Source organism: Haliaeetus leucocephalus, unplaced genomic scaffold, assembly GCF_000737465.1.
Source record: "Haliaeetus leucocephalus isolate CR32 unplaced genomic scaffold, Haliaeetus_leucocephalus-4.0 Scaffold339, whole genome shotgun sequence".
Lineage (NCBI taxonomy): Eukaryota > Metazoa > Chordata > Aves > Accipitriformes > Accipitridae > Haliaeetus > Haliaeetus leucocephalus.
This window is the reverse complement of record NW_010972775.1, coordinates 4,591,417-4,619,215: the sequence shown is the minus strand read 5'-3', so window position 1 is coordinate 4,619,215 and position 27,799 is coordinate 4,591,417. Positions and strand designations below refer to the sequence as shown.

At 40.5% G+C, this 27,799-nt stretch overlaps 1 protein-coding gene across 1 annotated transcript in view; it reads left to right on the top strand.

Annotated features, from left to right (window-relative positions):
* The window catches only part of TLN2 (talin 2), a 115,915-nt gene that overhangs the window by 53,583 nt on the left and 34,533 nt on the right, over positions 1–27,799 (top strand). Inside the window, exons 30-45 of the mRNA XM_010571713.1 lie at positions 2,138–2,231; positions 5,209–5,298; positions 6,446–6,568; positions 7,874–8,017; positions 8,205–8,366; positions 9,496–9,636; positions 10,841–11,022; positions 12,088–12,220; positions 13,793–13,894; positions 16,649–16,819; positions 18,373–18,519; positions 19,365–19,466; positions 20,814–20,933; positions 23,503–23,649; positions 25,183–25,349; positions 26,820–27,003. Of these exons, the coding sequence (XP_010570015.1) occupies positions 2,138–2,231; positions 5,209–5,298; positions 6,446–6,568; positions 7,874–8,017; positions 8,205–8,366; positions 9,496–9,636; positions 10,841–11,022; positions 12,088–12,220; positions 13,793–13,894; positions 16,649–16,819; positions 18,373–18,519; positions 19,365–19,466; positions 20,814–20,933; positions 23,503–23,649; positions 25,183–25,349; positions 26,820–27,003 (2,209 nt within the window). The remainder of the gene's footprint in view (positions 1–2,137; positions 2,232–5,208; positions 5,299–6,445; positions 6,569–7,873; positions 8,018–8,204; positions 8,367–9,495; positions 9,637–10,840; positions 11,023–12,087; positions 12,221–13,792; positions 13,895–16,648; positions 16,820–18,372; positions 18,520–19,364; positions 19,467–20,813; positions 20,934–23,502; positions 23,650–25,182; positions 25,350–26,819; positions 27,004–27,799) is intronic.

The window sequence follows — 27,799 nt, the reverse complement described above, 5'->3', positions numbered from 1 at the left end:
AGGAACTTGGGGAAAATGGCTCCACAAGGACACCAAACCTACTGAAAAGGGTAGGAGTCTCAGTTAAACAAATATGTCTGTTTGTCCTGGTTTCAGCTGGGATAGAGTTAATTGTTTTCCTAGTAGCTGGCATAGTGCTATGTTTTTGAGTTAGATATGAGAAGAATGTTGATAACACACTGATGTTTTCAGTTGTTGCTAAGTAATGTTTAGACTAAAGTCAAGGATTTTTCAGCTTCTCATGCCCAGCCAGTGAGAAGGCTGGAGGGGCACAAGAAGTTGGCACAGGACACAGCCAGGGCATCTGACCCAAAGTGGCCAACAGTGTATTCCATACTGTGTGACGTCCCATTTAGTATAGGAACTGGGGGGAGTGGAGATGGAGGGAATCGCCACTCAGGGACTAGCTGGGTGTTGGTCAGCGGGTAGTAAGCAATTGCACTGCGCATCATTTGTACATTCCAATCCTTTTATTATTACTGTTATCATTTTATTAGTGTTATCATTATCATTATTAGTTTCTTCTTTTCTGTTCTATTAAACCATTCTTATCTCAACCCATGAGTTTTACTTCTTTTCCCGATTTTCTCCCCCATCCCACTGGGTGGGGGAGGGAGGGAGTGAGCGGCTGCATGGTGCTTAGTTGCTGGCTGGGGTTAAACCACAACACTGTTAGTTTCCATTCGTTTTTCCCTGGAAATAAACATGAAACCTGGTGTAAATGTAATAAGCATGTCCTGTTTCCTTTCGTAACAGTATGCTACTATCCATCTAGGTAGTCATGTTATTGATATTACCAATCATGTTATCAGGTGACGGTTTTCTTAAAGAAAAAATAATCCGAATGCCTTGCAGATTTTTCAACGCCAGAGGAAAGTATATTCTCCATGCATTCTGATTTCACTCATTTTGTAATTTGCCATGAGAAACAACACAAAAAACTTGCATTCCACTATAATGTCACAATGCAAGCTAAGTTTTTGCAAGTTGGTGACAACATGCCTAGCTATAGAAAATGATCTTTGATTAATAACAATGAACAGCAGACCCCTACTTCCTCCTGCAAAGTCTCTTTTTTCTAGAAGCTACTTTGCTGGGTGGTTAGCCATTAGTCTAAAATGAATGTAGTTATAATGAATTTTGCTTAATATCAGAGCATTCATCGTAAACACTAATAGTGATTATATTGTATGTCAGATTCAGTCTGTGTTCAAGAGCACCAGAACTGTGAATTCCATAGAAATGTAATGGAAAAATACCTTGTCTGTGGATTTAAACCTAAGGGAGCTGATGCATGTTGACTCTGAGAATATCAATGACTAGTTAAAGAGAAAAAAAACCAACTTGATAACAGACTATGGAAATATATAGCAGGATTAGATGTGTGTGTGTGTAATACAGTATGTCAGACGATACAAGACTTTGCTAGCAAAGGGTGTATAATATTACTTTACATTCAAACATTTTTTGACACACTAGCCACTTGTTTCTGTGTCTTTTAAGACTTCTGGGGTGCTAGCTGAGAAATGATTCACTTAATATCAGACCTGGAGAAGTGCTAAAATACTTTTTAGCAACTAAGTTATGTCACTGTGCTAGTGTAGCGAGTTGACCTTGGCCCGCTGCCAGGTGGTGTTTTGCTCTTTCTTACCAATATTTTCCCAGAGGTGCTGCCAGCTTGGCTGCTGGGCTCAGCTGTGTCCTGCAGTGGGTCTGTTGGAGCCATCTGGAACCAGCTGTGCCTGGCATGGGTCAGCCCCTGGCCTCTTCTCACAGAGACCACCCCTGCAGCCAGAACCTTGCCACAGACTCCCAATATACTTGCTGCTGTGAGATGAAGCTTCTGCTTGTTCTGGACTAACTTCTCAATTGTTTGCACTGAAGGCATAGATTTTCAGGTGTGGATCACTATCAAATGCTCTAGTGAGAATGTTAGGCTCCTATGAAGCTTGTTAAAGAAGAGGTCTCAGGGTGAACTGTTCAACATACAGTTAATCCCCAAACACTGAGAAGAAAAAATGTAGTAGAACATCAAAGTTTTAAATCTCTATGCAGTGTACACTTAAGAAAACAAAAGTTTTAATGAGGGGAATAATTTAACTTTTAAATTTACCTTTTTTCCTTCTATTCTCCCTAGAGCTGTGACTGAGAGTATAAATCAGCTCATCACGCTGTGCACCCAGCAAGCTCCTGGCCAGAAGGAATGTGATAACGCACTCAGAGAACTGGAGGTATTGTTACATTTCAAAAGTTCTTATCAATGAACATGGGCCCCAAATGTTTGTTTCCTTGGTTTTCTTTGTCCGATTAGCTGCTGTCACTGTCTTCTCATTTGGTATCTATGGCAGGGGTTTTAATTGCCTATGAGGTAAGCATGGAATCTCTGTGAACATCTTGTAGTTTTGGTCAGAATGAAATCTGCTGCCCTGTCCCCAACTCTTCTTCCCTGCCCCCCAAAAGGTACAGTTAAGTCCTTATCATTCATACTTACTGTGAATTAAGGAAGAATCGTGACGAGATAGACATTCCCAGTACCAGCAGTGCACTGGAGGGAGCTGCTTTTCTGCTTATAGAATGTTGTTACTGACATCCCACTTTAGGATGATGTTTACCATCTTTTATCCTGCTTTTTCTTAGTGTAGATTTTTGATGCCTTGTATCTGCTTTGTCACAGCCAAGCTGATAGGACATGTGTGTCAATACAGGTTTTTGCAAGGTATGTTCTCATTCATGAGTGAAATGTTTGGCTGGCTAAATAGCGGGTAGCAGGTCAGTTGAAAGACCTAAGGTTGTACACTGATCACAGACATAGCTGCTTATAATAGTAGGAAATGGCGTCTTTTTAATTAAACTAAATGCTTGTTGTTTGCTGTAAAGGTCAGAATATCAAGGGATGACTGGCCTGTGTAGAGAGCATAAAACACCTTCAAGGTTTTTATTTTTACCCCTTGGTATCAAAAGGATACAAAGATCATTGCAGTGTGTTCCAGGATATCGTGAGCTTTTTTAATACACAAGCCCGCAGTCGTCATCCCAAAATATTCATAGTAGTTTGCCTAGGAGCTGCTTTGTACTTCTGAATTCTTAGCTTCTTGAGCTTAGTAGTGTTCTCTCCTTGGTTAAAGGGAGTGGCAGCAAGTTCAAACAATAGAAAGAGAAAACTGAAAATTGGGCTGTAATGTAATGGCTGCCTGAAATCACTACAGAATATAGGGGTGGAGCAAGCAGGGGCAATGAAGTGCCATTTCTCAGGACTTCCTAGAAGACTAATGGGGAGAGATCTGCAAAACAGCAGGGATATGGAAGATAAGAATTCCCAGCTAATGAACCACTGAAAACTGAGAGCTTAGGGAAGAAATGTAGGGCAGAACAGCCTTAAGAAGCCATCGCATAGGGTTCTGTGCCAATAACATGGCTTGCATGGATTGTGAGTAGAGCCTGGGAAGGGCAGAAGGAAGATCTGTAGCATCTTGAACTTCAGCAGACACTTGCCTGAGAGGGACAATTAGTGAGAAAAGCCTGGATGTATGGACTTAGATTAATTTCTGAGAAAAGTGAAACTGAGGCAAAACCACAGAGTCCTGAAACCAGACTGGAGACTGGTATCAAAGTGACCTGAGGAATCTATCAAATCTGGGGGAAAGCATTCTTAGTAGTCTTAACTTTCAATTTCTCTTTACAATGAGTAATTTCTTACCTCTTCCCTTCATTTCCCCAATTCATCGCCTACTATTTCTAGTCTTCCCAAGGCTTATTAAGAGTACTAAAAAGTATTGTTTCTGTAGAAAGAGTGTCTCACCTTGGATTTGACAGACTGTCAGTATGCTCTGTAGTCTTCCCTGGAGACTCTGGAAAACTGTGTTTAGAGAGGACCTTACCATATGACCTCCAATGAGGTAGCTAAACTTGCCCAGTGTTTCAGCTGAAAGGATTGACAAAGGTGTTCTAGTAATAGCAAATATATGTCAGTGGGAAGTTTGTGCTGGCTTGTATTTCACTGTTCTGTTTCCTTGCTTTCTGAGGCTTCTGTCTCCATAGTAGTGTGAAAGCTGCAGGAACATTGTTTGCTTTACAAGTTGTTATTTAAAGATGGAACACAACAATGAAGTGTTGCTGCAATGTCTGTGAGAACTGAGAAAGAGAGGAGAGGCAACTGGAAATTGTTTTCTAGATATGACTTCTTTACATCACATTGTTCTCACAGTTTAATTGCTGTAAGGCTTTAAACTAGACTATGTATTTTAAAAAGCAATAGCTGGGCTGTTAAAAATATTGTAGGTATATATTAATGTTAGGAGTTTAGTTACGAGAAAAACTTAAGGGTTTAAAATCATGCCTAGATTTCCTTTAGGTGGAAGGCAACATCAGATACAGATGTTAGTATCTTTCTATACTTACTGATTTCACTTTCAACGGAAAGATTAAAAGTCTTTTCTGCCTGATATTTGGCAGAAAATAGTGCTCCTCCAAACTTGGAAAAAGGCATATTGCAGATATTTTACATATAAAAGAATTACTCTCATGCATTTTACAGCTTTTTACAAGTTTTGTTATCGAAATGCATTGATTCTTCTCAATGAATATGTGACTGACTTTCATGTTGCTATTTCCAGGAATCAGAATGACCTCAGAAAAATAAATTTAAACCAACTAGTATATATAGTTTTCTGACAGAGGGAGCTGTGTTGGTGGAATCTGTTGACACTAGTAGTAAGAGGCAGGCAGGTGGTTCACTTGCACTTAACTTGGTAGCCCTTTTGTGTCTCTAGACAGTACTGAACAAATGGTAGCTGGTTTTCCTATCACTCTTGTAATTCCATTTATGAAATTTAAAATAGTACTGAAAACATCTATTAGGCTGTTGACAATGAACAGAAAACCAGATTACCTCATGTCAGCTGAGCCTTGCTAAGTGACCATACATAAAATCACTCATCACAAACACAAGGTAAACCACATTAGCCTATACTTCCATCAGATTTGTAATGCACAAATGTGTAGTTATCACAGTTCAGTTAATGTAGGATAGCATTTAATGTGTAACACGCTCATCTGTGTGTGAGCCCTCAGCGTGTAGTTTTGTTTGCCTGCTGGAGACAAAGTTGTAAGATTACAGTGGTATAAGCAGGATAGTTGTGATGGTCTATGTTCTTCTCAGCTCATTTTTTCAGGCTCTGCCAATAATCAGAGTTTCTTTCGTCATTTCAGACAGTGAAGGGAATGCTGGATAACCCTAATGAACCTGTGAGCGATCTCTCATATTTCGATTGTATTGAGAGCGTAATGGAAAACTCAAAGGTAATTTCCTTTTCCCACCTTTGTGCCAATTGGAAAAGTGCGTTTTGGTTATTGTAAGTTTCCACATGCATATCAAATATGCTAGAAACACAGCACAGTGTTTATAGCTACAAGTGTATGCTGCATTCCTTGATAAGACTCAGCCTGAGATAGGTCTCTTACAGGTAATTTCAGGTTTTGGTCACTTAGAAGACATATTGCCTCAGTAAGAAATTTTTAATTATGTGACTGGTATGCAGTGCTGTTAGTTTCCCTCTTTCTCCCTTCCTCTCCTGTGCGTTAGACAGCATGTCATACTTTCATGATATATTTTGACTGCAGCTATGTTAGAAGGGCCCAAAGTGTAAATGGGAGGCTTGGCAATGAAATACCATTGTATCGTTCTGTGCAAAACAGCTTAGAGAAATGTCTGAGCAGTCCAGATATTCTAGCACATCAGAAAATCTGTGTGAAATCTCTTGAGTTATTTTTAAACATACCATGCTATATATCTGCCTTTGAAGCTTTGCTTTTGGTGTCCTCATTACTTGATGTGTTGGAATTGTCTCAGATCCTTCCTTCTCTAAAAGAAAAACAAAGTGCTCAATGGATGTGCATATCACCTTGCATCTAATGCTCTACTGCAGTCAGACCTTATTTTGAATTTTAGAAGAAAATAAACTGAATTCAGTGGGAGACACTGTGGGAATTAATGTGTATTCTGACATTCAGATGGTTCCAGCAGACTAGATGCAATTTCATTTCCACTGAGTTTCAGTGAGTTTGCGGGCAAAGAAGGTCCCGGAAGTGTCAACAGCAGCTGCAGGATTGGTTGTCATGTTCTGCAATCCGTGAAATGTACCTAGTGCCAGGCTAGCTGTGATGGCTAGTGGATGATAGCAAAAATGATGAGGGTTAATTTTGTATCCTCGTAGTCATTTGCGCTATAATAGTGTTTATGTTCGGCACTGTTGATCTGCATGCCTTATCCCTTATACCACACAGAGGAATGTGCCCAGTTCAGCGAAGCTGATAACTAGCTATCATTTCTGGAAGCCAAATCAAAGAGGTTTGTGGGCCGGAACTGGCTCAAAGCCAGGAATCACTTGCCTTTGAGTGGTAGGGAAGCATATTGGGAAGGTAACTTTTTTTTTTTTTAATTTCTGAGGTTCTTGGAGAATCAATGGCAGGCATTTCCCAGAATGCAAAAACTGGCGATCTCTTAGTCTTTGGAGAATGTGTTGGAGTTGCGTCCAAGGCTCTTTGTGGCCTCACAGAGGCAGCAGCTCAGGTAAGCTAATGAAGTCTGTAAAGCAAGTATATGTGTTTATTTTTTTAGCAAGCTCATGTTGTGGGTGTGTAAATCTGAGATTCACTTCCTTGTGGCCAAACAAATGATGATCTTGTACTATGCAGTGTGGTCTATGTAGATCCACAGAAATTGCGCATACACTGCTGTATGTTGCAGAAGCGGCAGAGGGCAATAACATGCGTATTTTATAAGGAAGGGAAATGACATCAAGAAGGAAACTTTTCTGAGGATAAAGCAAATGTCAAAGCTGCAGCATACGGAATTCCTGTTTGCAGCTCAAGCTCTGAACTATTACATTGTAGAGAAGCGCACAAAAAAAGTCACAGTTAAAATAAATAAATCAAGTTTAATTTCGTTCATAAAAATTTGTGAGGAGCACTACTAATTTCAGACATTTTAAATAATAAGCAACTTGTTTCAGCTGTTCAGATACTTTTGGAATAACCAAAATTCTTAAGATACTAAAACTAATTAGAGTCTGGAACTGGTCACTGTGATTTCACTGATCTGATAACTGGGTGACTTGAACTCTTGAGAGCTGATACAGCCTCTTCAGTGAAGGATTTGGCTGGGGGTGGGGATCATACTCTGCATCTGGAAACCACCTCTTGATTTCCCCAAATATGGAATGTCTCAGTGCAGACAATCTCCTCCACATCTAACCCTGCATTGCCTTACTGGCATATCAAGATGACAGATAATTTTATCTGTAATGGAAATTCATCAAGAAATCTTCAAATACAGTTTTGACAGTTCAGACAATTCCTCCTTGTTGAGAGGCATGAAACTTTTATTTAATTGAGAGAGTAAGTTTGTCCATCAGACATCTTGAGCTGCAGTGAGACCAGCAACTGCAGACTTGATGGGTCCTACACTCAGCAGTAATGCATTTGCTGTGAATTGGTTTTCTACTCAGGCTTGATGAAGACCCTCACCACCTTCAACTGTGGCTAATCTAGTAAATAATTTGCTGATGCTTGTGACCATTAAAGCTCTTTCTATTGGCTACGCAAGTGAAAAATAACATTTCCAGGGATACCAGCTGCTTAGACAGTGGACAGTTTTGTTTTGACTAAATAAATTTCACAAGTGTTAGGGTAAGTTTTTTTGGTTTCAGAGGATTCTGGAGATTTATTACAAAAAAAAAAGTCATAGTACTTCACAGTATGATTTCTGGATAATCTCTGACCACCCTGTGCTGTGACATATGGCAATCTTATCAAAGGATCAAGATGGATTTAGCATTGTTTCTTAGGATTGTTTTCTTCCTTTCTCCATTTCTAGGCTGCTTACCTGGTTGGCATCTCGGATCCAAACAGTCAGGCTGGTCAGCAGGGTCTTGTTGACCCAATTCAATTTGCCAGAGCCAATCAAGCAATCCAGATGGCTTGCCAGAACTTGGTAGATCCAGCAAGCAGCCCATCACAGGTGATTCCAGAGGATTGCAGTGAGACTGTCATTGTTAGGACACGACTTCTCTTTATTTGTGACCACGCAAAGAAGTTTTGATTTGAAACTCTTGCATGGCTTTGAACTGCGACTTTGCAGAGCTAGAATAGAGTAACTGTCATGCTCCTTTGACAATCTGCTTGTTTTGTGCCACCTATTTTTGCAGGTATTATCAGCTGCCACAATTGTGGCCAAACATACTTCTGCTTTGTGCAATGCTTGTCGCATTGCTTCATCAAAGACAGCGAATCCTGTTGCCAAGAGACACTTTGTGCAGTCTGCCAAGGAAGTTGCAAACAGCACTGCTAACCTGGTTAAAACTATCAAGGTACAAATGCTGCTTAATTGTGCTTCCTTCTTCCTTTGTGTTTTTATCTCCTTTTTTTTTTTTTTTACCTGTTGAGACAGAATCAGAACAGTTAGAAATATCTTTTTACCTTCTGTGATATGTATGGTTTAAGAAATCATTTATTACTTTTTTTTAAAGACCTGGATTGGAAAGCACGTTCAGTGGTATAACTGTGCTGTAGTCAAGATGGAAAGAATTGGGCAAAATTAGTATTAGGAGAGGCAGCTGGCCCATCCAGTATGAGACACCTCTATGTCAATGTATTTAATGAGTTTGAACTGTGAGAATAATTTGCAAACAACTCAATGTGAAGGTTTTTAAGGGTGTTACGTTGCTCAATATCCAGAGGTTTGTGGAGGCGTTTTTGACAGCTTTACCATATTTGTGAGAGGAAAAAAAAAAAAAAAAATAGTGGGAACGAAACAGAAGCCATTTATGTTGCTGCTGTTTAATAGTCTCCTGTTATTAGTAACCTTTTATTTTCCAGATAACTGCCTGCAATTTGGCAGGAGGTAGTTTTTCCTCATGCAAGCAGAAATAATACTTGTTAAGCCATAGAGGACTCACGATTCTAAACCCTTCTGGAAGCCATTAGCTGATCTGCTACTGAAAGTCTTTTAAAATCATTATGCTCTTAGGACTGGAAGGTTCTATTATGTTACACAGAAGGTCCATCATACTGAAATCTTTCCTATGAGATTATGAAAGAGATCAGTTGACTTTTATGAAAATGAGAGCAATAAATCATTGGTTTGCTTAAAAAAATTTAAAAAAAAAAAAAAATCAGTATATAGGAAAGAACCATTTCCACTGTTTGGAGCATGAGGTGCTGAGACACAGTTTACAAGAATCATCAGAGTGCAATGATAGAGAACCTTTATTCAGTCTTGTGAAGCAAAGTAGCAGTTTTAAGTTTAGGGTCAATAAGCAGTTAAGGAAAGAAGCACACTCTTAAAGGATCACATTCTTTGCATCAGCCTTGTTTGTGGACAAAGTTTCAAATGTCGTAAACACACAACAGTTTAAAACTTTGAAGAATTAAACCATCTTCTTTCAATTTTGCAAAGAAACCCATTCAGACAGAACTCAATCATGATTTAATTTCCAGGCCCTGGATGGTGATTTCTCTGAAGAGAACCGCAACAAGTGCAGAATTGCTACTGCACCTTTGATAGAGGCTGTGGAAAATCTGACAGCGTTTGCTTCGAATCCAGAATTTGTCAGCATACCAGCACAGATCAGCACTGAGGTAAGGCAGGATGTTGCACTTCCACCCTCAAAAAGTTGAAAATGTTGAATTAATCGCGTGTCATGAGAGAGGAAGCGAGTGTAAAGACCTGACCCCAAAGTGTCTCTCTGTGTTCCTGGGTGTTCATAGGGCATTCTGCTGTCTTTTGCTTAACCTCTGACCTTGAATTTTGCACCAGTAGGATAAAACTAGTTAGGCTACAGTAGGTGCTGCCAGTCTCCTGTTGGTAAAGTGATACAGTACAGGTGACTCACGTGTCTTGTTAGCTGGATTATTCCATGTGATAAAGTAATAAATTTCCCTTTTTCCCTCAAGAGCAGCTTTAACAAATGGAACCTAATTAGTTCTGAAAAGGATTGAAGGGATGTCACTGGGGTTTTTCCCTTTCAAAAATTATACGGTCATGATGACAAGAAGCAGGTTTACTGGGAAGAATAACTTTCTGTGGGCCTTTTGGTTTTTTTTTTTTTTTTTTTTTTTTTTTGTGTGAGTTCTCCATCCTCAGCCCCTGTAACTACAACAGAACAGTATTTAAAGTAACTAATAAAGGGGGTTTTTGGGGGTGGAGGGGTGGAGAAAAATCCTTCAAGCTTCATAAAAGCTTCGAAGTAGAGGTTGTGTATTGTTACTGACTCTCCAACTGCTCCTTCCTGCTTTTGGCAGCCTCTGTTCCAGCTGGCAATATCAGTCGATGCAGTAACTGTTGCAATCTTAAAGTTGTGGGGCTGTAACTGAAATCTAAGCCTGCTTTCCAGGCCTGCGGTACCTGGGTTTACCAGATTACCGGCGATAAAATAGATACGGAGACGATGACACACACAGAGTATTGTAGTTCAACTAATTCCTGGGAGAAGAGCACGCTTGGTTGGATCTTGCAAGTTTTGTGACAAATAAAGTTTATTTTCAATGATATCTCTGTAGTCTATGATTAAACAAGTGTCATTGTTTTCTCCTGTTTCTCAGCTGGATGGTGCCTTTCTAAACTTGAAGTGTTTCTTAAGTATGTTATAAAGAAAACAGTTGGAGTGCGATGATTTTAGTACTATTTCCGTGTTGACTATCTGTGTATATAATAGTATGATACAAGAAATGATAATGCCATTTTAATGCTGTTAATTAAATATATTTTTAGGAGCAGAAAGTGTGGATGAACTCAAGTAATTATTTGAATGTTCTTTGTGTGCTTGTACCTTTCTGACTACAGGGATCGCGAGCACAGGAACCAATTCTAGTTTCTGCTAAAACAATGTTGGAGAGCTCGTCTTTATTGATCAAAACTGCTCGTTCTCTGGCTATCAATCCAAAAGACCCTCCTACATGGTCTGTACTTGCAGGGCATTCCCATACTGTCTCAGATTCTATCAAGAGCCTTATCACCTCTATCAGGTATGTCTTTTGTAGTAACAATTGAGCAGCTGTTCATAAAGAATAATACCATATGGCCATTAGCACTGTGGTATTTTTCACTAGGAGATTATTTATTCTGCAATGCACAATATCTCCCCAGTTACACTGCGTGTTTAATCATAACTCATGACTGCAGCACTCTGCAGCATAGGGTTGTTCTGTGTTTGTATTCTGTTCTCCTTCCCTGGTTCCATCTCCAGTTCAGTTTAAGGTAAATGAGATAGAGAATGCTGTAGAAAAAAAAAAAAAGTAGCTGATATTACTTCCATCCAGATCATGTACCAACGTGTAGTATGTGGAAAACAGCTTTTTTTTTTTTTTAAGATGGGTCAGACAGTGTATAAATTACCTTTGCTATCTATTGTTTCCTATAGTGTTCTCTGTTTAGTTGCAAGAATGCTGTAGCAAGAAGTGAATGTTCTTTATTTTTTGGATTAAACCTGTCTGTCCTTTTCTCAATGAAAATTTTAAAGTGTAGTTCTATACTTAACCTCTTAATATTGATTAAATCAAAATGGTATGAAAACAGTGAACTAAGGGGTGTTTACAGTTTTGTTGATCTTTGATAATAACTGTACTGAAATAGAAAACCGCACGTCAGGACAAAGTACTCGGAAACTAACCTTCGTTTAAAAGATACTTGGGACTGAATGCAACACCTAATACCTAAGGAATTGTTTTCTGAGACAGTCGATCACACTGTGCAGAAACATGAGTATTTTTTCCTGGTGTCTGTTGCATTTTCGTGTTGACCCTCATTATTGGGCTAGTCTGGCCATCCTAAGGAGGTTGAATTTGCACTTTTCTTCTGAAGCAACAATATTTTTTCTGTCTAATCATTGAGAGGAGCAAGATGTGTTGTGTATGAAAGTGTGCGAAGTACGTATATCAAAATCCTGTAGGTAGAACAAAGCTAACTTTTGTCCTTGTTGCTCTCCTCCCATGTGCTTTATATATTGTTAGGTAATGAAGTATGCCTGTGTGCATTCATGAAAGAGCCTACCTCCTTCCCACCATGTTCAGCTTACTATCTCTGTCTTTCAGGGACAAGGCCCCAGGCCAGCGAGAATGTGATTTCTCCATTGATGGGATCAACAGATGCATCAGAGACATTGAGCAGGCCTCCCTTGCAGCTGTCAGTCAGAGTCTGGCCACCAGGGATGACATCTCAGTTGAGGTAAGGGAGATAGCATAGGAACAAAGAGACTAATGCTGAGCAGCCTCACTTACCCTGCTGCTTTTCTTTCTGTTTGAAGATTTGGAGCTGAGTGCTTGGCACAATCTACTACCAGTGAGGAGAGAAGTATTCTTACTGGAATCTTTCTAGGCAAAATCATGCACTGGCCAAAGTATATTGCTTCTGGAAAGATACAAGAATCACCAGGCAAAAGTACGGTTGAAAATGGTTATTTTTAACCACCACCCATATATTACTCTGACTTCCTGGGCTGACATGGCCAACTGATAGTGTTTCTCTGGTGCCTTGCTGTGTGGAAGCTGGGATGTTTCTGAAACTAATCTATTACTAGAAGTCCAGTGATGTAAATGTCAATGTCATTTTTCTTAATGCCTATTTTGTCATTAAACAAGTGATATCTGGAGCTGATGTTGATATGTAAAAAAACTTCCTTCCCCACCCCCCACAGTAACATAGACCAATCCTGTCCTATTTCAGCCTTTATCTCACTGAGGAAGGGCTGTCATGCCAGGCTGCCTACAAATAGTCAGCAACTGATGATCAGATTCTCAGCTTGGTATTTAGTGTCTTTTTGTACTGTTGCTTCCTGAAATTACATATCTATTTGTGTATTCTAGTGGTTTCTTTGCACTGTAATGCTGCATACTAGAAACATCTTGGACTAAATGAAGCTATACAAAAGAAGTTATTACAGGAAATATGTTATAGATATAATTCTTTTCTATTCAAATGATGAAGTCATCTTGGACACCATGTCAAACTGAAATAAACGTTACTGAAAACAGCAGTTACATATAAAGCAGTATGGGAATGTAACCAAGTGCAAAAACAGTATTTATTTTCTTTTGCCTTTCATGAGAGTGAGCTAAATCCTGGTGACTGCCAAGACATTTAGTGCCTTTGAATTGAAAGCCAGTATTTATGTCTCGACAAGCCCAGTAATATGCTTTTCTTATGCTCTTGTCCCGCAGATGGTATTCAGGTGGTCAGTCCTCATCTCTGTCCCTCAGAGATGTCATATTTTTCCTTTGTCTTTCCTTATTGGTTAATTTCTCCTGCTAGCTTCAAAGTCTACAGCAGAGCTTTTTGCTCTTGTGCTGTATTGTCTGCTTTGAAGAATGTTTCTTCATATTTAAATCGGAGCTCCTGCTGGTTTCTCTGATTGGTGCAGTGATACTAAATCTTTGGCAGAGCAAGAATAGTTGGATGGGGGGATGTTGTCACATTGCAAGGAGGAAGGACACCTACTTCCAAGTTTGCTACCATCAGCTGGAGTAGGAGGGAGCCGTCTTCCCCCCTCTTTCCCCAGACTTGCCATATAAATCTAAAGAGGAGCAGGCCTATCTCAGGGTTCTTGTTGAAACAGGGTAAAGGAGAAGAAATGAGCAAGTACGTAAAGAAAGCTGACATTGTGGTTTCTGCATCTACTGTAGTGGGTCATTTGAACAGTGTTCTGAGTGTGCCAGTTGGTCTGAGGGTGATAGTTATGGTATGGTACAACTTGATAAAAGAACAGCTATGATAGTAACTGACAATTTGTCTTTCTATTAGGCTCTACAGGAGCAGCTGACATCGGTCGTCCAGGAAATTGGCCACCTCATTGATCCCATAGCAACTGCAGCTCGGGGAGAGGCAGCTCAGCTTGGGCACAAGGTACTGTCCTACCATTATGAAGGTATTTGAAATCTTGGGCAGGTGGACATTAGGGGAGATCATGATTTAGTAGTTTTTCCACTTCCTACAAAAGAGCAGAAGAAAACACGTGGAAGGGAGGAAAGATCTGGGATTTCCAAATACTTGGAGCTAAGACCAAATAAACCTGTTAAAATTTTGGGCCATAGGAAAGATATTTTCATTGAGGTTTTTGGTGAGGAGGCAGGTTTGCAGAGGAAGGACAAATGAAGAAAGGGGAAAGAAAGGCAAAGATGGAACGGTAGAGCGCAATGTTATAGGTCTCACTACCTCTGGCTGTTGCAGCCAGCAGCTGTACATATGTGTAGGTTCTTCTGTCTTTTGTGCTGTATTAAAGGTGACTGCAGGACCTGGGGTCCATCACACTCCAGGCTCGTTCGGCAGGTCACAGAGTTACAGTTTGAATATGTATATATAGCAGAATTTGGCCAGTTGAAGAAGTCTGCAAAGGTTTGTCAGATCCTATCCTGATCTGAGGTCCTTGCATAAAGCGCACTACTCCATTTCCTGGCCAGCTCATGATGAAGCGAGGAGGGAAGTGTGCGATATGCACAGAGGCTACCTCTGGCCTGTGGAGGCCCACCTCCTGAAGCAGCTTCTGTAGTCTGAGGCGAGTGAGGTTTAGACTGTGGTTTCAAAGGAGGAGTGTGATGTGCCGACTTTCCACCTTTCGAGCAAGGTGCTCTGTCTCCTTGGGAGGGAGGGAGTGTTAGCTGTATTAGGAAAAAATTTGTGATTTTAAACTACCCTGAGTTTCAGCCCCTGCTGCAAATTTTTAGGGGTTAGGAGGGAAGAAAGGCTTACAACAATCTTGCATTCTATTGTAAGTGTTGTGTAAACGTGTCACTGTTGAGTGTAAGTGTGGTAGAAGTTGTGCTTATTAGATCTTCGTCCAAAAATGAAACATTACAACATGTGTACCAGAAGTGTGCATTATTTACTGTGGTTATTACAAGATTTTAGTAGTTTCTCAGACAGTAATTCCTCATCCTACAATATATTCTTGAGAGAAAAATAAATACAAGTTTTCTGTGTCTGTGCATTTAATACTGGAAATGAATCACTTCCTTAGTGTGAGAGCTCTTCCAGAGTTGTACCCAAGTAACTCCTTTTAGCTTTGGATAACCATCAAATATTTCATAACATCTCAACTATTTGCAGTTTTGATTCTCAGATTACCTAGCCCTTTGAGGTGCACAACAAATTAGGATTGCTAAGATATAGGTAGTTAGGGAGTCACATTTCTCCTCCTGCTTGTTAGGTAAATGTTGACCAAAGTCGCCAGCACTTCTCTTGAGCCTGTTTTTCATGCTGAATGCAGAAGAAACTGTTCCTGCTGTTTATTTTGACACAGCTTAAAAGACCTTATATTTGTGAAATCATTCCTATTAGTGATTTTTTTTTTTGCTTTAATCCTCTGAGAAACAAAATAGAAAAAGAAGTCTGACTAAGTCTTAAAATTTTATTGGCTCTTAGCTATCCACATAGTCATTTAGATGGAGTAAACCTTTCAATATCTGTGCGTGAAGTACTGCTATTTTTCTTCCCCATGCTGGCCTTTGAAAGCCGCTTATAGCCCCAGCGAACCTACACATACTGGAACTTATGAGGCTTCAGGTGTACCAGATGGTGCCGCAGTGGGCTATTTGTGTGTGTTCTGTGGAGTAATCGGCCCAAAGCAGTACAGGTTTTTGCATTCAGTAAAAACTGTAAAAGCAAAGTCTCATGGACTTCTGACAGGAACCAAGCACTGTTGTGGTTTTGCAGAAGATGTGTCAGATGACAGGTAGACAGGTAAAAAATATTCATTCATATAAAAATATTTGCTTATTTTCTTAGAATACGTGTATAGCCAAAAGCAGATGTTTCCTCAGAACAAGTGTAAATCAGATCAGAAACAGGAAAACAGAGAGACTGACTCCACATGTTTCTGAAGACTAAAATACAGCAACGGAAGCTGCTAGCAGAACTGTGTCTTTAGGTATTCCAAACACTGTATTGAGCCCAAGTAATTAACTGAGGGAAAAATGCAGCGTGTTTGGTATGCTGTCTTTGTAGTGTGCCTATTCCTATTGGCCTATACCAGCCACTTCATCACTAGTCTCCTTTTTCACAGCAAGAAACATTGCAGGATTGGGCCACATGGCTGTCTTAGGGAAGTGTTCATGCATCAGGAGTGATGGACTGTGTCTGGAGGTAATGTTAGCACTTGTGCCCACTCTGGTGTCTTACACAGCAGAGAACCGTCAGGTCTACACTGGAATCTGATGAAGAGGGCTTCAGAGGTTAGGGAGCAAAGATTGCGAATACAAGCAGTCCCTGAGGTGAACAGTGTGGTCCCATTTTTTGTCTGTCATCCACAATGAAGGTTGAGAAATTCCTCCCTTGCATGGAGGAGACACTTGTCATGGATGCTTCTAAGTAGCGTGTGGCTCCCGTGATAGTTCTGAAAACAATTTCATCTGACTTCAAGGAACCATGTGCGTCTGAGGGAGGAGACAAAAGCCTTTACCAGGGAATTTGAAGGTGAGGGGAGACAGAATCACACGGGCACATAATACAAACTAAACTAAACGCTGTACAGCACAGAATCACTAGGACAGTGTGCTACTTGAGCTAACCCATGGCTGGATGGTAATTGGGGAATATGGTTCCTCTCAGTTATGCCTGAGAAACAGGCTTAATGGCTTTCTGTGGTTGTTCTGGCTTTCTTAGGTAACGCAGCTGGCAAGTTACTTTGAACCCTTGGTTTTAGCTGCAGTTGGTGTGGCATCCAAAACATTAGATCATCAGCAACAGATGACCGTGTTAGACCAGAGCAAGACGCTAGCAGAATCTGCCTTACAGATGCTGTACGCCGCCAAAGAAGGGGGAGGAAACCCCAAGGTACACTTGCTTTGTGTAACTAAGGGATTGTTGGAGATGGGCGAGGGGAGAGAGAGGGCAGGTGGGGCAGAAGAAACAGCACCTACCTACTGCACGGTTCAGGGATACATTTGTGGTGTACGTGCTGTTGACAGCTCTCCTGACAATTCTTGTCAGAGAGTGGAAACACTTGTTGAAGACAGGATTCCAGCCTGGCTCACAGCATCCTGACAAGGGACACAAAGTCAGGGTCTGACAGCAAATATCTATGCACTACTACAGAAATCAACCGGTTAAAAGACAAGGCCTGTTGGCTACATGGCCCAATGGGTGGCGGCCTGCTGGCCCTGATGCTTGTGGGGGACGCCCCATGCCACCTGGAAGAAAGGACAGTGCCTGCTTTCTGCCACTGAACTCCACGTGAAAGCACACACTATCCCACAAGCCACCCGACAGCATAAGGAGCATGCATGACCTCCCGGACCTCATGCCTTCACCCAGCGGGTGGCCAGCCATGCATGGTCCTGCCCATGCCATTCAAAAACTGCACAACTGGGCACATCCCCTGCCGGACATACACATATGTCACGGCCGCCTCCAGTGCTACCATGCCCATAGGGGTGCTCCCGTCGTTTTACAGCACGCTTCCCATGCCTTTCTCGCACTGTCGCGCGCTGCTCCTTTTAGGGCTTGCCTTTCTCTGAGGGGTGCCAGTGTGCAACACTTTTTATACAGGTGATGTCATGCAACACTTTGACATGCTTCCCACACCTCTATACTCAGGTGGTGTTGTGCGATGCTTTTTCCTCTGGTGCGCTTCGCACGCTTGTATTACACAGCCAGCGTCACAGGATGCTTTTTCTCTGGCGCACTTCCCACACCTTTCTCTGAGGCGTTTGCATGCCCTGCTTGTTTTCTTTCTCTCTCTCTCTCTCTCTTTTTTTTTTTTTTTTTGTGTTTACTCTAGGGTTTGGGTTGTGTTTCTTTTCTATTATGAGTTTTTCATGAATATCCAAGCATTTTTTTGAAGTACGTTTTTGATTGATGATAGAGAATTTTTGGGGTTTGGTATTTGGTTTTATTGACTGCTTTAGAAAAACGTGAAATAATTCTCAAGGAGTGTTTTTTGTTACACTCTTTTTTAGTGATACTATATGATCGTGATATTTTTTTCTTCCTTTATATGGCAGGCATTTTCTCTTGTTGTTCATATGTCTACATGTGTCTTTTTGAACATTTTCTTTTGGTGCAGCAGTAGACTGTTTCACTCTCTGGTGTTATTTTTGCCTTCCCTTATCTTTGTTGCTTCTATTATGTATGAGTCATTTTCATCATTTTTTCCAGAAAAGGTCCTGTTGCTTATCTAAGCAATTCCTATATGACATTGTGTTTTCTTGTCTAAGCAAGATTTCTTCTGTCAACATTGCTGTTAGATTTAGTTTCTCATCTTTGACTTGAAAGGGGATTTTCAGAGGCATTATTGTAATGTCTTCGTTAATTACGCTTTTGATTCACACGCTGATTCGTGCACAGAATTCTCTCTGATGATCTCTTTCTCATTTTCTCTCTTCAAGGCATCCCATACTCACGATGCAATCACTGAGGCAGCTCAACTGATGAAAGAGGCTGTGGATGATATCATGGTTACCTTAAATGAAGCTGCGAGTGAAGTAGGGATGGTTGGAGGTATGGTAGACTCGATAGCAGAGGCAATGAGCAAGGTGAGCATAGAAATCCAGACACCTTTTTTGTTTTGCACTTGAAAGCTGATCCACATTGTAGGGGGTTGGAAGAGCTGCTGCTGATTCACTTCAGTGGTGGTTGGTAACTGATGCTATGACAGGAAACCTAAAGATTCTTTGATTTTGCAGATTGTGAAATCAAACTGATGTGGGTGATGGTGCTTGCGTCAACAACCTACATGGTTGTTGGTAGAATTACTACAAAATATTTTTATTCAGTGATATGCTGGTATTTAACTGCAATCTTAGGTCAACTGGCCTTTTATTTTTATTTCCTTTTCCTGCTTATCTTTTATGTTAGTCTCCTAAATGATCAGCAGGCCAATCTTGAAGCAAACTACTTTCAGAGAAGATGATGTCAAAGCCTGAAGTGTTCTGCTATGCTTTGTAATGTATTCTACTGAAAATGTATAGTTGCAAAATGTAAATAAGTTCAATCCAAATAATTGGCTTTTCCTAGCTCAAGTTAAAGGTGTGCAGGATTAAAGCCCTTACTGTGTAAAGGAATATTACATTATTTTCTTGCAGGAACATTTTGTTTCATAACTGTTGTACGTTCCTTTCTACATTAGCTGAGAACTACGGGTGGTTTGACCTTGCACTTGAGAACTCTGCACTGTAAATTCCCTGCATCTTCCATGCTCATAACGTGGACTAAAATCTTTTCTGAGCTTCTCTGTACATCGTGATGCACTGTCTTCACTTGCATATTTTGAGAGAGAGATTATAAAAATGAATATATAATACATTTTCATTATAATGTGTAAAGTATGCTGTTGGTTATGACCTCTTATTTCTGCTGTATTTTTCCCTCTTTCTTGCAGCTCGATGAAGGTACGCCTCCAGATCCCAAGGGAACATTTGTTGACTATCAGACCACTGTGGTGAAATATTCTAAAGCCATTGCTGTAACAGCACAGGAAATGGTAAGATATTTGGTTAGAACTAAGTACAAACTCTTCTGCTTACATAAGGAACATGGAATGATTTGCACAGTGTTATGAAACTCTTTATAATGCTGATATTCAATAACCTTATCTCTGTAGGGGTAACGGAACAAAGGAAGTGATGATTTTGTCAATTTAACTCGGATTTTAGAGGCGCAATTGTGGGGGTGGCCCTCTACAGGAGGAGTGCTGAATTGTATTGTGGCTCTTCTCCACAGAAACTGAGAAGTAAAAGGAAAACATTTCACCTCCATACTTTTTCATCAGCCTGTTTAATTGTCACTGAAATACCACCTTACATGTATCGATGACTTCAGGTTACCCTTTCACATTTACTGTTTCATTTAGCCTGTGAAATAACGTCAATGTTTTCAGACCCCTGTAATATTTATGAATGAATGCAGATCAACATCTCAAATTGTTCTTTTCTTGCATTTCTGTGATTCACCTGCGTTTAACAAAAGAAAAAAGGACACTTGTTGAATCGAGATTTTAACTCATGTTTCACAGTAATGCTTACCCATTATATGTTTGCCTTTTGAAAAGTACTTCCATTGCTTGTTTGTTTTTGAGAGGCAAGGGAACTATTTATGTATGCTGCAGACAGGATTTTTACAAAGTTGATTGCTGTGGCAGTCAAGACAGGTTGATGATTCTGCTATCTACAACATTGCAGCTTATTGGCAAACAGTATAAATTTGTCTAAAACTAGTTCTGCCCCAAGGATGGAATTCCATGGCTTTTACTAACATAAATTGGAGACAGAAGACATATCTCTGTTAAAAGGTAGGCTTTTTCTAGAGATTCAGTTATTTATACTGATGTTCTACCAAGGCATTCTGCATAGTCCTACCTATTTCTTCTCGGTCCTCTTCCCGTATCTTAGACACATTGCATTGGTCCTCAGATTTTTTTCCGTTTTCATGCTCCCATGCCACACCAGCTGAGACTGATGTAAGCTAGCTCACCTTGGACAAAATAAGGTGGCTGCGACACACAAAACCTGCTTCCTCACCCAGTCCAAGTAACTGTGTACCTGGCCCGTTGCCCTGCCATGTCAAAGAGTGAATTACCAGCTCTAACTGCTGCTCTTTGATTACTCCGTATGTTCTGTGAGTGCCTGGTTACCATGATTCTAATAAAGCATGTTTGCTTGGGTTTCCTCATGGAATTCTTGCTGGAGGACAGGTCCCTTACATGGCAAGCAGTTTACCTGTTTCATCAGTGTGGCCAAACAAAAGAGTGTGCTTCTAAGCTGGAGTGTATTAACAAATTATTCTCATGCCTGTCATTTTTCTTTTTCTCTTGCCTGTGTTCTTTTTTCAGATGACTAAGTCGGTTACTAACCCGGAAGAGTTGGGAGGACTTGCATCACAAATGACCAATGACTATGGGCATTTGGCTCTCCAGGGCCGAATGGCTGCAGCTACAGCAGAACCAGAGGAGGTCTGCAGTTTTTAGACCTCTTTATTCTCTGTACACGGTGGCACCAACATGGGTATTCTTTTACTGTAGAGAATACAATAAATACAGAGTGAAGTGACGAGGGATATTCACCTTGCTTGGTTGCAGCAACACGCTTGCAGCCATTGCCAAATGTGACACATCCCTTGTATGATCAAACAGATAATAGGTTTCGAACTGTTGGGTAATGTGTTTTCTTTCAAATGTCTTTGCGATGATTCTAAAATGGATGCAGTGAATGTGTTTCCACTGCCTTTGCTTTGTTAGCCACTTTTGCATGCAAGCACTGTCTATACTATCTGTGCTGTCTGATAGGCAAACAGATGTGCTACCTCTGGCCCACTCACATGTGAAATGTGGGACAGGACAGCACATCTGTTCCCAGAAGAATTTCAGTTAGCCTACTATCGCTTGATTGAAACAGTGACCTGAACAGAGTCAATATTATAGGCATACTTGGGCTATACAGATGTGTCTCTTTTACAATCTACTTCTATTTTTGCTAAAAGCAGACTTAAGACACAAACTATATGCACACATACAAAAACTCTACTGAGTTTGTTTTCATTGGATGGAAAGGAACCGATGAGCATAGTGAAATTGTGTGTCTTTTCAAAATGCCGTGAAATCTTAGAATATCAATGGTTATTTACATGTTTGTGTCGTAAGTACTGTTTCCTTCTTACGGTTTGTGGAGAGATATCTATTTTTGTCTTTGATATCGACCTTTCCCTCCTCTAAATATAGTCTCTATTCAGTGTGCCTTCACAGGTTAGGGCAGAGCTGCACATAGTACTACAGAGTACGTATTTACTGGTAACACACCTCAGTTTTACCACTTCTCATGTGCACGGGTATATAACAATAGGAATTAGGATTTACTACAAAATGTTTTCGTGAACGTTCAGAACTTCAAACCAGCTTCGCTTCTGTTTCTTTTCAGCCGTCCCATTGCTCTCGATACATGTGAATTGTCTACAGAACAAGTTCTCTCCTAGGAGTGCTATGAATTGGCAGATTTTTAACAGCACTCAGGGACTATGCAGAAGACATAACATTTTACTTCATAAGTGTGGCTTTTTATGCTACAAGCTTTGTTTTAAGAATTATCCAATGAAAGAACAGAAACCTTTTTCAAAACCTCAGTCCAGCTTCAGAAAAAAACAGCTTGTGATAATAGTGGACAATTTCATAGGCCGGGACAGAACCTCCTATATTACTTGGGGCTTTTGCTTACAGACAACTTACAAATACAAAGAAAACTCTTAATTATTTACTATACAGCTTTCCTTTGACCTTATACATTTTGATGAATTTCAATTATATATATGCTTTCTTATCTTGTCTGTAAGTGATTTCAAGTATAACTTCCTGTCCTGAAAGTGAGATGCAGGCAACCAGTAGGAGCACAAGTATCTTTTGCTGACGGGATATCTTTCATACCTCAGAGCTGGAATACGATGCAGTAGAAGCGGGTTCCCCATGCAGTCTTACATGCCTCATGTTAACAGAGGAATATGGACTATTTGCCTCAGTTGCATTAACCTGTTAGAGTAGTTGCTGCATATTCTCTGAGCACAATTACAGAAATCCTTTCACTTCTCTCTTCTCATTGTGTGCTTCTGGTTATGGAGCACAGACAATCTTTGTCAAGATGGGGTAAGGGGATATCTCACTATTATCAGATGTATCAGATTATCTAGATAAAAAACCTTTAAAGAGTTTTTTACTTTGTAATTGCTTTCCACAGCTGATAGACTACTTGAGTGTTTCATGCTCAGTAGTTACGTGAAAAACGGCTTGCATTCGGCTTGATATTGTTAAATTGAATTACCATTTCTGCATGTTACTTTCTGCCTGAAGTTGAAATAATTCCATTTGTGATTCTAATGGCTGTGATTCCTGCTTACTTATTAATCCAAATACACACCTCTATGCCTCAGTACATGCAGGTCTAAACAGAGATTGCGCAGTTTATGCTGTAGGATTATTAATAAATCAGAAGCGGTGAGGGCAAGATTTTCCACATTTCAGTGCTCTGCATGTACGTGGTCAGTTCTGGACAGCTGAGACTCTATGCAAGATTCGAAACCAAACTATCAGAGTCACATACTTTTTGACCCAGTTTCAGCAGTGTAGAGTAAATATGTACTTTTTACTTATCGTACATACCTTGAATACAGCTCATGTTGACGGTGCAGTTCTGGGAGATGAAGTAGTGTTATTCAAATGTGGTGAAGTTGTGTGTGCTTGAATTATGTACGCTTGACTTGGGTACATGCCTTATGCCTTCTCTTTCCTGGGGTCCAGTTCACTAGTGCGCCTGTTTCATCAGTAAGCCTTTCATAGTGTTGTGCTACATGAATATATGGTATTACTTCTGTCCTTTTTTTCTGATCTCTGAAGAGTGTAGCAATGAGCAGAATATTGGTAATAAAGATTCACCAGAGTGACCATGTTTCCATTTGTGTTGACACAATGTACCAGCATGACAATTATTTATTCACTTTGCTCTTGCTTCCTTTTTCCCTGTACTTCCTTTACCATCTAGATAGGGTTCCAGATCAGGACTCGGGTGCAAGAACTTGGCCATGGCTGTATCTTTCTTGTACAAAAAGCTGGAGCTCTCCAGATTTGTCCTACAGACAGCTACACCAAAAGGGAGTTGATAGAATGTGCTCGTGCTGTCACGGAAAAGGTAAGACATCACTCTGTGCTGCGCCACAGTGTTTGTCTGCCGAGCTTCCTCAGGGAGTAAACCAGTCAAATTGTTTGGGATCAGAAATTATTATTATTTTTTTTATATTTCCCATTATAGTACAATATTGGCTGAATTACACTAAGTTCTTACTTTTCTTTCAAGTATTCAGTGCAGTTCATGTGCTGGAGTAGCCCATGTTTAGCCCTTGCTCATGTCTTGTAATAAAACTTCAGCCTCATACCAGAGGAAGACTGGTCCAAAACTAATCCCTAAGACATGAGATGGCACTTGTGCCTTATGAGGTGCTCCCTTGGAAATACTAAGTCCATGTGGATGGCCACAGTTACTGAGATGAGGTTGGTCAATGATACATGATTTCATATAGCGACGTCCTTCCCTTTTAAGACTGGACCAGGCTAACGCACTTAGAACTGCATCTTCAAACTGTCTGGGGCTTCTTGGTCTTCGGAAACATCCACTTCAAACAGATGGCCTGCGTAGCTCGGCTTTGCTGAACTTTTTTGACAGCCTTTCTCTCCTTTTCTTGGGCGCAAACATTGAGAGTCAGATGTCAGTTACTTTTAGATTCACCAAACATCACTTGTTCAGCCTGTGTTAGTGTGCTCTCGGCTGTACAGATTTTCCACTGTGTCGTGCCCCAGGAGTATCAACAATTCCAAATTTAGGTAGGGGTAGATGGTATCTTGTAAGAAAAGTTAAATCTGATAAGGAGAGTAATAATGAATCACAGGGACAACCTGTTAGGGGACAACTTTGAATCTGAACAGAACCTCAGGAAGAACTGTACTGTTAGAAGTCAGTCCCCCATACATATCCCCAGATGTGGATCCTTTCTTGCAAAAGCAGAATTTAGGACTGTATGATGGCATGAGAACAGCATCCCAGCCGTGGAGCTTTGTAAGTACAATGTTAATTGGATTAAATGGAGATCTGTAGATTTTTTTTTTTTAGTGATAAAAAATGTTGCTAGTTATAAAGCCATATATTATCTTTCTGTAATTTTCTATAAATATAACATTATTTAGCATCTGGATTCACAGAGTCTATACTTCCTATTTCTCTGATGTTAAAGTTCATATCAGTGTACTGTACATGACTCCTGAGGTGCTTGAGGCTGGTGTTTATCTGCACGTGTTGGGGAAAAAGCAGTAGCTCTTGGTTCTGACATTTATCCTGGTGGAAGTTCACTATATTACCCTTGACTGTATTTCAAGGAAGTTTTAAGTTATGTGCTTCATCCTATGATGAACAGATTGCTTCATTCTGTCTGAAAAGTGGACTTCTTAGCTGAAGTTCCCTTTAATTTGAGACAATCTTTAATCATCACAATGACTACTGCACAAAGAGAGCAAATAAGGGAAAGGGGAAGGAGAGCTTTATTAAAGTTTGCAAAATGACACTGCAGAATGAATTTTCATTGTTGATTCCAGTCATGTTAAAGAGCTCCCTTAACGTCCCATAATGAGGCTTTCTTTTGATGACCACCTTGTTGCTTTATGTTGTTTCCAGGTCTCCTTAGTTTTATCTGCCCTTCAAGCAGGAAACAAAGGCACACAAGCCTGTATTACTGCAGCTAGTGCCGTGTCTGGAATAATTGCAGATCTAGACACCACTATCATGTTTGCTACTGCTGGAACACTTAATGCTGAGAACAACGAATCCTTTGCAGACCACAGGTCAGTCTAACTGAAAAAGAGGGAGGAGCGCGTGCACAGGGGAACAGTGGAACTGGCAGAAGTGACCGGCGTGTGGAGATAAATTTTTACCTTTCTAGATTCCCATGAATGAAATTGAATCAGGTAGTGAAGTGAGAAGAGAAATAGGACAATTGGGATATTGATAGCAGACAGGAAACTTCACTTTGGTTATTTCTGTGAGGAAACAATCTTAAAAAGTGGGATAACATCTGCCGAGAGCACTTCCAACAGAAGACTGCAACTGTAGCACTATTTTGGCTTTTTCTGGTTTTATTCAAGCTGTCTTATTGCATAGACTACCGTATGCTGTTACTCCAGTAGTGAAAATTAGCTGTCTGTGACATTGACGAGGAATCTTCTATATACTTTTTTTCTAACAGCTGTTCCTGTCTGGCTGGCTGTTTGTCTTGCTAAATCATGCTTATGGTTAATGCTGTTGTGGACAGCAGTGATGGAAACAGCACAGCTATGCCATGCATCTTCCCCTTTGGCAGAGATAAGCCCATTTTTGCTTCAAGTAGCATCTGCCACAAAATAATTCCACAGCATTTTTCATCATGTTAAGAGATGCGCAGCATCTGACTGTTACTTCCTTTGCAGTAAAACCCAGGGCTTCACAGCCAAGACACTGACTTACTGCTTCACAGCCTAGTTGGCCTACGCAACAATTGCATGGCCAGCATTTATTTTGCACCTTGCCAGTAGCTCAAGAAAGAGGAAAGATGCAATGGTGTGTAAGTTGCTGCCATTCTGCAGACTGGAAGTCAGGGATTTTCATACAGGTGTCATTAACGTAAAATGTTAGCCTAGAAATTAATATGGTTCTAGTTCTCAGTTAACTTGACTCGTTTGTGAAATGCATAGTCCTTTTACCCAAATGAAAATGATTTCTCCTTTTACCCAAATTTTGCTTTGGATTTGTTGTCCTGACATGCCAGAACACATATATGGGGGGCAAGGGGGGGGAACAGGGACGGGATGGGACACTGACTAGGTAACATTCTCTGTTCCTTTTCCCATTCTTGCTACTGCCTTCCTCACAAATAATTATTTTAGTTTCCTTACAATATGCTGATTAAGATGGAGGTCTGACAGCTGTTACTTTCCTCATAGCATGGCCAAATTTTGTTTTGGTGTTAAAATGCAATGCTCTCTTCTGCTACTGGCCTACCTCATTTCTTTCCAAGTTGGGGTCATTGTAATGAACTGCCTTGTATCTAGCCCAAAATATAATGCTGCTGTTTTAATAGTCACCTTGTCTTCCCTCCCCCCACGCCACCCCCCTACTTTGTAACCTGGTCTGTTTTAATATTATCATGAGTGGTCACTGGCATGATGACTTACATCAGCTCTTTTATGTAGCTGTTAGTCACCATAACATTGAAAAACACGTTTTTTTCCTCTTCTCCTTTTCCACTTCCTTCCCTACTTCCTCTTTTTTTGCTACAGAGAAAATATCCTGAAAACAGCAAAAGCTTTAGTTGAAGATACAAAATTGTTGGTTTCTGGTGCTGCCTCAAGTCAGGACAAACTGGCCCAAGCAGCTCAGTCATCAGCTAACACCATCACTCAACTTGCTGAGGTAGTAAAATTGGGAGCAGCTAGCTTGGGATCCGATGATCCTGAAACACAGGTGAGATGTTTTAAGTTTTTTCTGATACTCTTAAAGAGACCAGAGACAGTTTTCAATTGATAAGACTTTGTGGGACTTCTGCTTTTAAGCAACACAATAGGGTTCATCTCTTGTGGGACTTTTCTGGGTTTACTCCGGCATCACTCCTTTTTTTAGAACACAATCAAGAGGTTAAAGCATTGAGTGGAACTAGGCAGGCCTTTGTATAACATTTTATGCTCTTATTTCATGGGTGTGTTTGAGCAGGGATGCTTTTGGCAAAGTATTTGTCTCATTTTTACCAAGTTGAGATTGGACCCCTGACTCGTGCCATTTTTGTTCTAAAGAGCTTGCATGACTTTAAAGCTACTTACCCAGCTTACAACTGGGTGTGCACTACGTGTTACTTGTGTAGGCTAACAAGCTCTTGCCATTCTCTAGCTAGATCTCAGTTGGTTTTCATTTAAGTCACTAACTTCAGCCTTCAGTGTAGATTATCTCAAACATTTCTTCAGTTGTTTGTTTGGATCTTTGTGAAATGGAGGTTGGCAAATATATTGCAGATGTGCCTGTGGTGGCACCAAATTAGTTTGAAAAAGCCTGCTCATTTGCAGAATGCTTCAAAAGGGATGTGTGATCTGTTTTGCTTGACCTGTATGATGGACTAAACTTCCGAGATGTTCCTCTCTAGGAAAATACTGCTGAAAGTGCTTTTTTTTTCTCCCTGCCCCCTTTCTTTCTTCCCCCTTCCCCCCCTTTCCCCCCTTTTTCTTTTCTCTTCTCTCTCTCACACCCCCCTCCCCCCCCTTCCCCCCCC